General features: G+C 45.9%; 1 protein-coding gene across 1 annotated transcript in view; it reads right to left on the minus strand.

Moving 5' to 3' along the window:
- LOC103601671 (chromosome unknown open reading frame, human C10orf99) overlaps positions 1 to 11,905 on the minus strand; it is a 13,828-nt gene extending 1,923 nt beyond the window's left edge. The window contains exons 1-2 of the mRNA XM_008586089.1: positions 11,678 to 11,905; positions 9,506 to 9,586 (exon numbers count right to left, since the gene is read on the minus strand). Coding sequence (XP_008584311.1) covers positions 9,506 to 9,586; positions 11,678 to 11,738 — 142 coding nt within the window. The 5' untranslated portion in view covers positions 11,739 to 11,905. The remainder of the gene's footprint in view (positions 1 to 9,505; positions 9,587 to 11,677) is intronic.
- Between the last annotated feature and the right edge of the window lie 142 nt (positions 11,906 to 12,047).

Raw genomic sequence — 12,047 nt, forward strand, 5'->3', positions numbered from 1 at the left:
CACTAGCTATACAAAAGTAAATTTAATTATCATACTTCATTCGTAGCCCTAATCACAAATAAGTGCTAATATTGGTGTGATTTTCTTTCTATTTTTTCTTCCTATTTGAAAGTATTTTTATCTTCCCAGAGTGACAATCAGAGTGATATACAGTATAACCCACTTGAATTAGTCCATTTCTGTTACTTATAATAAAAATATCTGGAACCGGGTGATTCATAAAGAGAATTTATTGTTTACAGTTTTGGAGGCTGGGAAGTCCAAAGTTCAGGGAACACGTCTGGTGAGGGTCCTCTTTGGTGGTGGCTTTACAGCAATGCAGGGGTCTCACATGGCAGAAAATGGCAGAGCAGAGAGAGAGAAAGACTCTCGCTTGCTGTCCTTTTAAAGCCCTCAGAACCACGTCCCTGGCCACCATTACTAATACATTCATTATGTCATGGTCCCAAAGTCTAATCAGCTCTTCAAGGCCCAACCTTTCAATGACCATAATAGGATTTCCCACCCTCAACAGTTACAGTGGGAATTAAACTTCTAATATATGAATTTTGGGGGACACAATTCAATCAGTCTGCAATATTCTGCCCCTGGTCCCCAAAGTTCATCTCCTTCTCACAGATAAATATATTCATTCCATCCCTGAAGTCTTAACTCGTTTCAACTAAAAAATGCAGAGCTCACAGTTCCGTCTGTGAAATCAAAACAACTTATCTACTTCCAAGATACAATGATAGGATAAGCATAGTGTACATATTCCCATTGGAAAAGGGAGAAATAGCCCAAAAGAAAGGAGTAACAGGTCCCAGATGAGTCTGAAACCCAGCAGGGCAGGCTGGCAAATCAGGTACCTTGACTCCATGTTCAGTGTCCTCTGCATGCTGATGTGGGGGTTGGGTCCCCAAGTCCTCAGGCAGCTCTGTTTCTATGGCTTTCCTGATCTGAGGCCATGATTCAGCTTTCACAAGCTGGTGTTATACACTGGTAGCTCCACAATTCTGGGGTCTCCATGGCAGTCCCTCTCCAATGGCTCCACTAGGCATGGCCTTGGTGGGGTTTTTCTGCTGCATCTCCAACCCCACATTTCCTCTCTGCATCACTCTAGTGAGGCTCTATGTGGTGACTCCGCCCTTGCGACAGATCTCTTCCTGGGCCCCCAGGCTTTTCCATACATCCTTTGGAATTGGGGTGGAGGCTTGGAAGCCTCCATAACTTTGGCACTCTGGAAGCCTACAAACTTAACGCCTTGTAGATGCAGCCAAGGCTTTCAGCTTGTATTTTCCAAAGCTGCAGCTCCAGCCACACCTGGGGCCAATTTAGTCACAGCTGGAGCAGCCAAAGCAGCCAGGGTGCTTGTTCCGGAAGCAGCTTCCTGTGGTGGCCCTGGGCAGTGAGTCCATGGAGGGTACCTCAGGCCTGTTCTTGGAGACCATTCTGTCTCCCTAGGCCTCTGGGCTTGTAATGGAAGGGTTGGTCCCAGAGGCTTCTGCAATGCCTTCATGGCCTTTCCCTCCTTCTCTTGATGATTCTTTTCTTTTGTACTAATTTTCTTAGCACCATTGCATTTTTCTCCTGAAAATGCTCTCTGCTTCTCTACCACATGGCGAGGCTGCAAATTTTCCAAATCTTTATGCTCTGCTTCCCTTTTTATTATACATTCTGACTTTGTCATACCTTTTCTGCCATAACTCAGTGTAGGCTGTTGCAAGTACCCATGCAGTTTCCTGAAGGCTTTGCTGCTTAGAAATTTCTTCCACCAAATACTCTGGGTCAGCACCTTTAAGTTTCACATTCCATAAAACTTTTGGGCACGAACAGAATGCAACCACATTCCTTGCCATAGCAAGGGGATCTTTGCCCCAGTTTCCAATATACTCCTTATTTCTATCCAAGACCTCCTTAGAATCGTCTTTACAATTCATATTTCCATAAGCATTCTGGNAGGGTTGGTCCCAGAGGCTTCTGCAATGCCTTCATGGCCTTTCCCTCCTTCTCTTGATGATCCTGTTCTTTTGTACTAATTTTCTTAGCACCATTGCATTTTTCTCCTGAAAATGCTCTCTGCTTCTCTACCACATGGCGATGCTGCAAATTTTCCAAATCTTTATGCCCTGCTTCCCTTTTTATTATACATTCTGACTTTGTCATACCTTTTCTGCCATAACTCAGTGTAGGCTGTTGCAAGTACCCATGCAGTTTCCTGAATGCTTTGCTGCTTAGAAATTTCTTCCACTAAATACTCTGGGTCAGCACCTTTAAGTTTCACATTCCATAAAACTTTTGGGCATGAACAGAATGCAACCACATTCCTTGCCATAGCAAGGGGATCTTTGCCCCAGTTTCCAATATACTCCTCATTTCTATCCAAGACCTCCTTAGAATCGTCTTTACAATTCATATTTCCATAAGCATTCTGGTCACCACCATCTAACTAGTCTCTAAGACATTCCAAACTTTCCTCGGTTTTCTTGTCTTCTAAATTTTTACCAGCTTCTAGGCTTTTTCTAGCCTGTTCCTCCAAATTCCTCTAGCCTCTCCTCAACACCCAGTTCCAAAGCTGATTCCACATTTTCAAGTATTATAAGCAACACTACACTTCTCTGGTATCAATTTTCTGTATTAGTCCATTTCCGTTGCTTATAACAAAAATAACTGGAACTTGGTAATTTATAAAGACCAAGAAATTTATTTCGTACAGTTTTAGAGGCTGGGAAGTCCAAAGTCCAGAGAGCACATCTGGTGAGGGTCTACTTACCATGTCCTGAGAATTTCCCACCAGCATTTCTGATGGAGGCCAATGATTTCCTTAGCACTGCTCCCCCTCTGCCACCTGTCTCCACCCTCAGATCCCAAGACTCTTTTCTCTGGCTCCTACAATAAATATTGTGGCTGGTTGATTGTAAATATGGTTGCAATTCTCCACCCCTCCTTTGCAGCTTCTCCCATTGAGATACATGGTCTGTTTCCCTACTCCTAGAATCTGGACTGGCCTCGTGATTTGCTTTGGCCAATGCAATGGAGGTGAAGGTGGGTCAGTTCTTTTTTTTTTTTTTTTTTAAGATTAAGCTGTGCTCTAGGTGCTGCAGGGAGGAGGGGCAGTGCCTGGAGACTAGACGCAGTGTGACATGGCAGCCACCAGACACAAAGAACAGCTGGCATGACAGGGGTGGGAGCCACATGCCCCTGCACCCTGGGCCATGCCCCAGCCCTGTGGATGGTCAGAGAGTGGAGATGCCCACTCCTCAGGTGATTGCCCTGCTATGATACCATCTTAACCAAGTGATCAATGTTAATATCACCAGAACTGAGACATAATGTGCCTCCTGTGATATGCAATGAGGAGGATACCACCTTGCCCTGGGGCACTCCTGCCACACCTGCCAAAACCTGAATCAAATTGTGTGGAGACAACAGACAAACTCCATTTGTGGGACATTTTGTAAAATACCTGGCCTATATACTCTTCAAACATTTCAAGGTTAAGAAACACAAAGACAGATGGAGGAACTGTTCCAGTTTAAAGGGGACTAAGAGGACAGAACAACTGTATACATGCCTGACCCTGGACTCGCATGAAAAAAATAGCTGTAAAGGACATTGTTTGGATAATGGGCAAAATTTGAATGTGAATGATGGATTAGATAATAGTATTGTATCAACGTCAAATTTTGATCATTGTACTGAAGTATTTCCTTGAATTTAGTAAATACCTATTGAAGTACTTAAGGATATGGGGCACAAAGTCTGAAACTTAATCTCAAATAGAGGGGGAGGGGGAAGGAGAGAGGGAGAGAGAGACAGGGAGACACGTGTGTAGATAGATACGGAGGGAGGGAGAGACAAAATGATAAAGTGGGTATGATAATGGGACAAAGTGAAAACAGCTGGGGAAGGTAGCTGGGTACGTAAGGGGGTATTCAAGAATTCTTTGTACTATTCTTGCAACTTTTCTACAAATTTGAAATTATATCAGAATAAAAAGTTATAAAAAGAAAAAAAGATCAACAAAATTTGCCAACCTTTATCCATCTAGATTAGAGATCTAAACCAAGAAAAAAAGGAGAGAAGACCAAAATTACTAAAATCAGAAATAAAGAAAGGTCATTGTTACATTGTCATGTCATTATAGTTTAATATCATGGTAAGACTTAGTTTCTTTCTCTTTTTCATTTCTGTTGTTCCACCAGTGGGTTTTGTTCCTTCTTGTGTATTTGTGGTAGTGATTGTCATTTTTCAGATACAGGACTTCCTTGAGGATTTCTTGTAGGGCTGGTCATGTGGTGGCAAATATTGCAGTTTTTGTCTGTCTGGAAAATATGGTATTTTCTCCTCATTTGTGAAGGATAGCCTTTCTGAGTACAGTATTCTTGGCTGGCAGTTTTTTTCTTTTAGTATTTTCAATATACCACCTCATTTTCTTCTGGCCTGTAGAGTCTCTGTGGAGAAGTCTGCTGTTAGCCTAATAGAGGCTCCCTTATAGGTGATTTGATGCTTTTCTCTTGCTTCTTATAAGATGCTCTCTTTGTCTTTGAGTTTTCCCAATTTGACTATCGTGTGTCTTAGAGAGGATCTTTTTGGGGTTGAATCTGTTTGGGGATCTTTGAGCCTCCTGGATCTGAAGGTCTGTGTCTCTCCCTATACCTGGGAAGTTTTCCAATATTATTTCATTGAATAGGTTTTACGTACTTTTTCCTTTCTCCTCCCCTTCTGGAATACCCATAATTCGAATGTTTATGCACTTAAGGTTGCCTGCTGTCTCTCTCAGATTTTCTTCATTTCTTATAGTTCCTTTTTGTCCACCTGGGTTATTTCAAAAAGACTGTCTTCAAGATCAGAAATTCTTTCTTCTGCTTGTTCTAGCCTGCTGCTTAAGCTGTTCATTGTGTTGTTATTTTGCTGAGTAAACCTTTCAGTTTGATGAGTTCTGTTATACTCTTTTTTAAGGTTTTTTTTTTTTTTAAGGTATCTTTGTAAATTTCCTCCTTCATATCCTGGATTTTTTTTTCTCATTTTATTATGTTGTCTAATTGAGTCTTCTCATAGCTCAATGAGTTTCCTTAAGATTGTTGCTCAGAATTCTTTTTCAGTCATTTCAAGGGTTTCCTGTTCTGTAGGGTCTGGTATTCAAGAATTACTGTATTCTTTTGGTGTTGTCATATTTTCTTGGGTTTTTATATTTATAGAATCTCTTCATTGATGTATGGCCATGTGGTAGAGCAGTTGCTTCTTCTATTACTCTGGAGTAGGCTTTGAGGAGTGAGATGCCCACTTCTTATTCCAGTCTCTGCTGGTGACTCTCCTTGTGTCAATGCAGTTGAATGTCTGGCAGGCCACCTGCAAGGTGCTTGTAGCTACTGCTGTGGTGTCCAGCCACTTTTGTGGCAGCTGTGGCTGTAGCAGTAGCTGTAGAGGGCCACCTGAGTGGAAGTGGTGCTTTTGGTGTGCTCTCTTGCTTCTTCCTAGGTGGATGAGGCTGCCCTCAGCTCCTGCCTTAGGACCCTGGGCATGCTCTCTTGCCTGCTTCTGGGTGGCATTGTGCCGTTTCTGAGCCTACACCTCAGGGGACCTTACATGTTTCCATTCACATGAGTGGAACCCTGCAGCCACCATGTCAACAAGTCTAGGCTAGCCTATTTGGAAGATGAAAGACCATGCAGAGCAGAGTCCAGTTGTTCCCACTGAGACCATCCTAGACTTACAGACCACCCCCACCTCCAAACATGTGAGAGAGCCTGGACAAGATCAGCAATGCTGCTTATCCAAACCTTAGGAGAATGAATGAGCCCAGCCAAGACTAGAGGACATGCCCAGCTGACCTGTAGACTCAGAAAATAATAAATACTTACTGTTTTGGGTTACCAGAGTTGGGGGTGGTTTGTTATGCAGCTATGGCTAATGGATATAATCACAAGGATCAAGACTGTGGGTCTGAGGGTCCTCTGATTAGTTCACTGGCCAGGATGGGCTACTAGCCCTCTCCACCTCCTCCTTTCCAGGGTCTATTGTTCTGGTTCTTCACGTTCACCCTGGTACCACTGTTGCTGAGGCCCTCCAGTTATCACACTTGTGGTCTTCAATGGGTAATCTTTGTCCCTGCAGTCTGAGCCTCTTCCCAAAAGCAGAGAAAACCCCATGGTGGGAGAAGAATCTCTCTGTGCCCTTTCCACTCTGAGTCTCCCACTGTGGGTTGAGGAATTTTGCTGCTCTCCAGGGGCCTTCCCATATGACCTCCCCAGTCTTCACCAGGAGCTTCCTTGCTGACAGCCTCAGGACGCAGGAAGGCAGCCTGCAGAGACTCTGGGGTCACTGACACTCCTGGTTGGTGGGATCTAAATGGCCATCAGTCTGACCTCAGCTTAAGCCTGAGCAGCCCCAGGGCGTGGGGTTAGTGCCTGATGCTCCTCAAGAGCCAACGGGGTCAGCAGATTGAATGTTCTTTAAAAAAAATTGTTGCTATGATAATGCCACTATATAGACTGCTATAAACTTTCTAGAGAAAGCCTTTTTTTTTTTTAGTAAATTGGTAAATTCCAAAGATTGACCATTCGGCATGTTAATTTTCAAAGCTCCTGGTTGGTGGGATCTAAATGGCCATCAGTCTGACCTCAGCTTAAGCCTGAGCAGCCCCAGGGCATGGGGTTAGTGCCTGATGCTCCTCAAGAGCCAACGGGGCCAGCAGATTGAATGTTCTTTAAAAAAAATTGTTGCAATGATAATGCCACTATATAGACTGCTATAAACTTTCTAGAGAAAGCCTTTTTTTTTTTAGTAAATTGGTAAATTCCAAAGATTGACCATTCGGCATGTTAATTTTCAAAGATGGTTATGTCACACTGACCCAGTGTCCTGAACCTTCCACATCTTGTCACCCCCATTGGCCTAGCACAGTACTTAGATATAAAGTGATGCTCACAAAAGACACTTTAGAATGAGGAGCAGTCACTATTTGGCATGTGTGTGTGTTGTAGCTCAGGGACATCCTCAAGGCAGCCACGGGACAGTTTCTCTTTCTACAAACAGATGCATGGGCATGCTCCTATGTCAGTGCAGTAGAGGGCACGAGACCGTTTCCAGGAGCCTGACACACCTGGCAATCCTGCGGTGGACTACACACATCCTGTGAACACTGATTCATCTTCTTCCATCTCCTCCCTGAATCCCAGGGTCAGCTGGTGGAACTACCAAGCCTGGGCAAGAATGCACGGGCTTTGGTTTTCAGTGTTGGAATTGCTGATGTCCTGCCCCAGGGCCCTGGCAGGGCTGGGCCTCCGTCCACGGCAGCAGCAGGGCATGTTTACAGGATACGATGAGGCAGGCTTGATGCAAAGTGCTTTATAGTCATGACCCCATCGCTTCCTCATCAGAGCCTGGCAAGGTAGATTCTATCACCACACCCTTTTCACAGAGGAGGAGACTGAGGCTTAGCAGCACTGGTGACCTGCTTATGGGCACATACGAGGGTACTTCAGAAAGTTTGTGGAAAAATATACTTAAAAGATAACACAAATTTTTCCATGAGCTTTTTGAAGTACCTCGCAGCTAGTGGTGGGGGAGCCGAGACCTCACCCCAGATGGCGCATTCCTTCAAGTCTGCCACCCTCTCAGACTTGTCTTCAGACACTTGCTGCAGGGAACTTCTATGGAGGAGGCAGGTTGTTGTAGTGGGAAGAGGTGGACAGAGCCTGGTTCCTGGCTCTGCCCCAGTTTCTTTTTGAGCCTCAGTTTCCCAATCTGTACAATGGTGACAATACCTCCCAAGGCTAGTTCCAAGGATTTAAATGAGAACACACGGTGAGGACCCAATAAATCTGTCTGTTTCTCTCTTCTTGTTCTAAGCTGTTATAAATTTCTGCAATGAAATTTTAAAAATATACACACAAAAAGAAATCCAGTCTAGACACGGACTTAAGCTATTCTTCCAAAGTATTGTGTTACTAACAAAATGGCTGCACGTGTGCTATACACCGTGTGTGTGTGTCTGTGTTTAGCATGTTGTATGTGCATGTCTCTGTGTGTTGTGAGCATATATAATACGTGGTGTGATGTGTGTGTCCGTGTGTGTAGTGTGTGGTGTGTGCAATGTGTCATGTGTGTAGCATGTAGTGTCCATGTGCATGTGTGGGTTCACCTTGCCCTTAACTTCTGCTGCTGCTCAGAGCAAGTCCATATGTGTAGGGGGTGGGTCTGGTCACCCCACGCTCCACAGGGAGGGCCTCTGTCTCTCTGATTTCTGGGAACTGCTCCTCCTCCACCAGGTTCAGGCCTGGGCAGAGCAGAACTGCAGTCAGCCGGCCGCTCCCCTCCACCTCGCCTGGGCAGGTGCCACACTCAGGCTCAGCGAGGGTATGTGTGAAAACTGGTTATTTTTATCTGGGCCCAGCTGAGTGTGATGCCAGTTAGGGGAGGGTCTGTGAGCTTCGCTGTGGAGAAGTGGCCTGAGGCTGGAGCCAAGTGACATCTCGCTCCCTCCCCCTCATTCACACCTGAGCTTCCCTGGGTGGACAGGTCTTGTCAGCTGGGAGGCATAGAGGCCCTGGCACTGGTCATGGGCTCCCTAGGCCACAACCCCAGAGGAGCAATCAGGGCTGGGGCCTGGGGACCCCTAGAGAGGACATGGGGGCTGAAGAGAGTCGGGTCGAGTCAAGAGCCCTGGGTTGATGTCAGGCCCTGCAGCCCTCCACCCTGGGAGGTGGCCTGCCCCACTCTCTCACCCTCTCCTACCATAGGCAGCAGAGGTCCTGCAGTCCTATCCTCAGCTCCAGGCCAGGCAACTCCAAGGCTTCAGTGTCTGCATCCTTCCCTGGGTCTGGGCCTGCCCCCCTCACCACCCAGTGCCCCTGGGCAGCCTTGCTCTTCTGGGCCTCATTCTGGGCAAGGAACCCCGCTCTGTGCCTCCAGCCTGGCTCCTGGAACTGGAACCTGGATGCTGCCTGCCTGCATCGCCAGGGGCTGCCTTACCCACGCCAAGCATGGGTTTTCTGGACCTGTGTGCCCCATCCAGCTGTTGGTGTCCCACACTGCTGGCCTGTGCCTCAGTCTGCACAGCTCAGTCTGTAGGCAGCATGGGGTGTAGCTTCGGTGAATGCCTCCCGATCTCCAGCTCTTCTGTCCTTGTGCCTCTTCTCGCCCACTGCAGGCCTTCACCTGGCTGCTTCCTCTGCCTGCACTACCACCTCCACCGTCCTCAGGTGGGCTCCAGGCCTTTTTTCAGGCCTCATAAATGTCACCTCCTCTGACACTTCCCACCCACATAGGGGGTACTCCCCCACATCATTTTCTAGTTGCATCCTGCTCTGTTCCTGGAGAGAATGTGTTCAGTCCATGATGATTAACTTGTTGCCTCTCTTTGGGGAGTGTCATTTCCCCAACTAGACTGTCAGCTCCATGGGGCTGAGATCACACCTGCTTGTGGCCCCCTCTGGACCAGCACCTGATGCCAACATATTTGGCTGTCCCACAGCTACCCCAGAACCTCCCCTCACAGTCTGGGCAGGATGTGGGTGCTTACTTTTCGGGGTCATCTGGTTGTAGCGAGGAACTTGGCGGCAGCAAGGCTTGGCTCTCCATAGTTTGGCAGGATGTCTTCTCCCTGAGAGTGGACACAAAGGAGCAGAAGCCTCCCTTAGCAGACCTGGGGACACCCTGTGGTGGGTGTGTAGGATTGACTTGAGTGAGCCTCCACTCCCAAGGACTAGGGTCTAGGCATATTTATTCAAGATCACGCAGGACAAGCCAGGCTGTGACAAGCCAGGAAAAGGGTGGGCCTGGTTGTGATTTACTTTTCAAAAACAAAGTCAATGCTGGGAGTTACTGCACCCCCAGAATATGAACTCATGTTCCCATCTGAGAAACAGTTCAGCTCCACGATTCGGAAGAGTCCCTGTCCCTGAACACAGCAATTCTCTCCTTGTCAATCTAGGCTAAAAAACAATCCTAAATATAGAAAATATTTTATGTACACATATGCCTTTTATCACAAACTTTAAATAGTGCAAAGCTGTGGACCCTTTAAATGTCTAAGCACATAAATTCATAATAGCATATTCACTTGATGGCAAGTTATACCTAAAAATATTAGTTAAATAACACCACGTTGGGAATCTGCCAGAGATAGCCCTAACTGGATAGGAAACTTTATTTATTTGTTTATTTATTCGTTTTATTTTTCTCCATTTATTTATTTTTTATTATGAATATTCATAGATACAAATTACCAGAAATTGCATTTGTACCCCGTGTCCCCCCGCAATTATCCTCCAGTCTTCCTCCCCCTCCCCCTCTCCACCCCACCCCACTTGGTAGCCCTAGGAATGTTCCCTCCCTCTGTAAGAGCACCGCACTACTGTGGTCTTTCTTTTGGATAGGAAGCTTTAGAGGGAAAGATATTTGTCCTCATTGAATTGTCATTAGGGTGACATTGGCAACCACTAACGCATCCAAAAACAGAGATCTGATGAATTGCATGCTGTAGACTGTGTTTATGAGGAAGTCTAATCAGTGTTTTCCTTATTATATGTGTGGCACACTTTTACTGCAGACATTTTAGAAGACAAATACTTGCTGTAATTTCGCTGCTCAGAGATGGCTGATGTTGACACGCTAGTATAAATGCTTTTGGAATAATTTCAGGGATTTTGGGTGATAATAATACAGTGATAAATTAAAAAGACACAGCATTGAAACATAGAGATACATCAATTAAATTTTTTAAATGCTGCATGCAAGACTGAAGAGAAATAAGCAAAATGTTGAACATGACTGTTCTTTAATCATGAAACTATAAGTGTTTTTCTTTCCTTTGTATATTTCTACATCCCCAGCTCCAATAAATGTTAAAATAACCATAACCCCTAAAACAAAAAATAGAAGTAGGCAGTTTCTAGAGGCTTAAGCAAAAGAGAAATCTCAAAATACTAAGAAGTCTGCATCAAGAGAGAGCCAAACATTTATCTTTACAGAGGTGGAAAGACCAGGGCCCCCACTTCTAAACATGCATAAATATCCGCCCACACCATGCATTCCCTCATTCCTTCTGCTCGTGGATATTTTCTGTGCATGAAGTTCTGGCATGTTCGGACTCAGATGCCTAGTAATTAATTTATTCGTTCTCCCAACACTAATTTACACTGTTCCAAGCATGATACAATTGCGAGAGTGGCTCCAGAATTTCTAGACAGGTAGGACTTAGGCTCAGCAGTCTAGCGGAGAGGTTGTGTGTTTGCCTGGTAAACACACTGGTTTTCTGTGCATGAAGTTCTGGCATGTTCGGACTCAGATGCCTAGTAATTAATTTATTCATTCTCCCAACACTAATTTACACTGTTCCAAGCATGATACAATTGCGAGAGTGGCTCCAGAATTTCTAGATAGGTAGGACTTAGGCTCAGCAGTCTAGCGGAGAGGTTGTGTGTTTGCCTGGTAAACACACTGCTTCACTTAGCCTGTGTGTGTGTTTGGAGGAGTTGGAGCTACAGATGGAGATTGTGGGGCCTAAAATCCCCAATGCACTGTCGGGGTTGCTACTGTGGAGAGAGGTGCTGTAAAGTTTCAGGAGTGAGAGCCTGTCTTTCCAGGGCTCAGGATTACCTGCTGGGGCCTGCCCTCCAACAGTTACTGACTGAAACTTTCCCAGGCACAGGAATCCCTGCTCAGGAGCCAGCACCCCAGGGTACAGCCCTACCTTCTGCAGAGAAGATGGAGCAGCAGAGAAGCAGAATGCAGAGCAGGCCACAGAGCCTCATGGTGAGGTGGCTGAATCTCACGTCCTGGGAGGGAGCTGTGCTGCAGACGTCCTCCCTTGGGGCCACCTCCGACCTTTATAGAGTGACAGAGAGGCGTTTCCCAATGGGCAGGGCACTAGAAACCTTGGAAATCTCCTTAAGGGTAGAGCCAGCTCCTCCCAAGAGGAAAAAACCAGCTTTTCAACAAGTCCAGAGCATTTAGCGGCCTGTAACACAGAGTGCTGTAAATGCCCACCCCCGAGTCCTCTGCACGGCCCTCAGTGCTCAGAGCAAGAAACTTCTGTTTGGGAAGAGCCACTGCCCAGGGCT

This window comes from Galeopterus variegatus, unplaced genomic scaffold, assembly GCF_000696425.1.
Source record: "Galeopterus variegatus unplaced genomic scaffold, G_variegatus-3.0.2 Scaffold3825, whole genome shotgun sequence".
In the NCBI taxonomy this organism is placed as follows: Eukaryota; Metazoa; Chordata; class Mammalia; order Dermoptera; family Cynocephalidae; genus Galeopterus; species Galeopterus variegatus.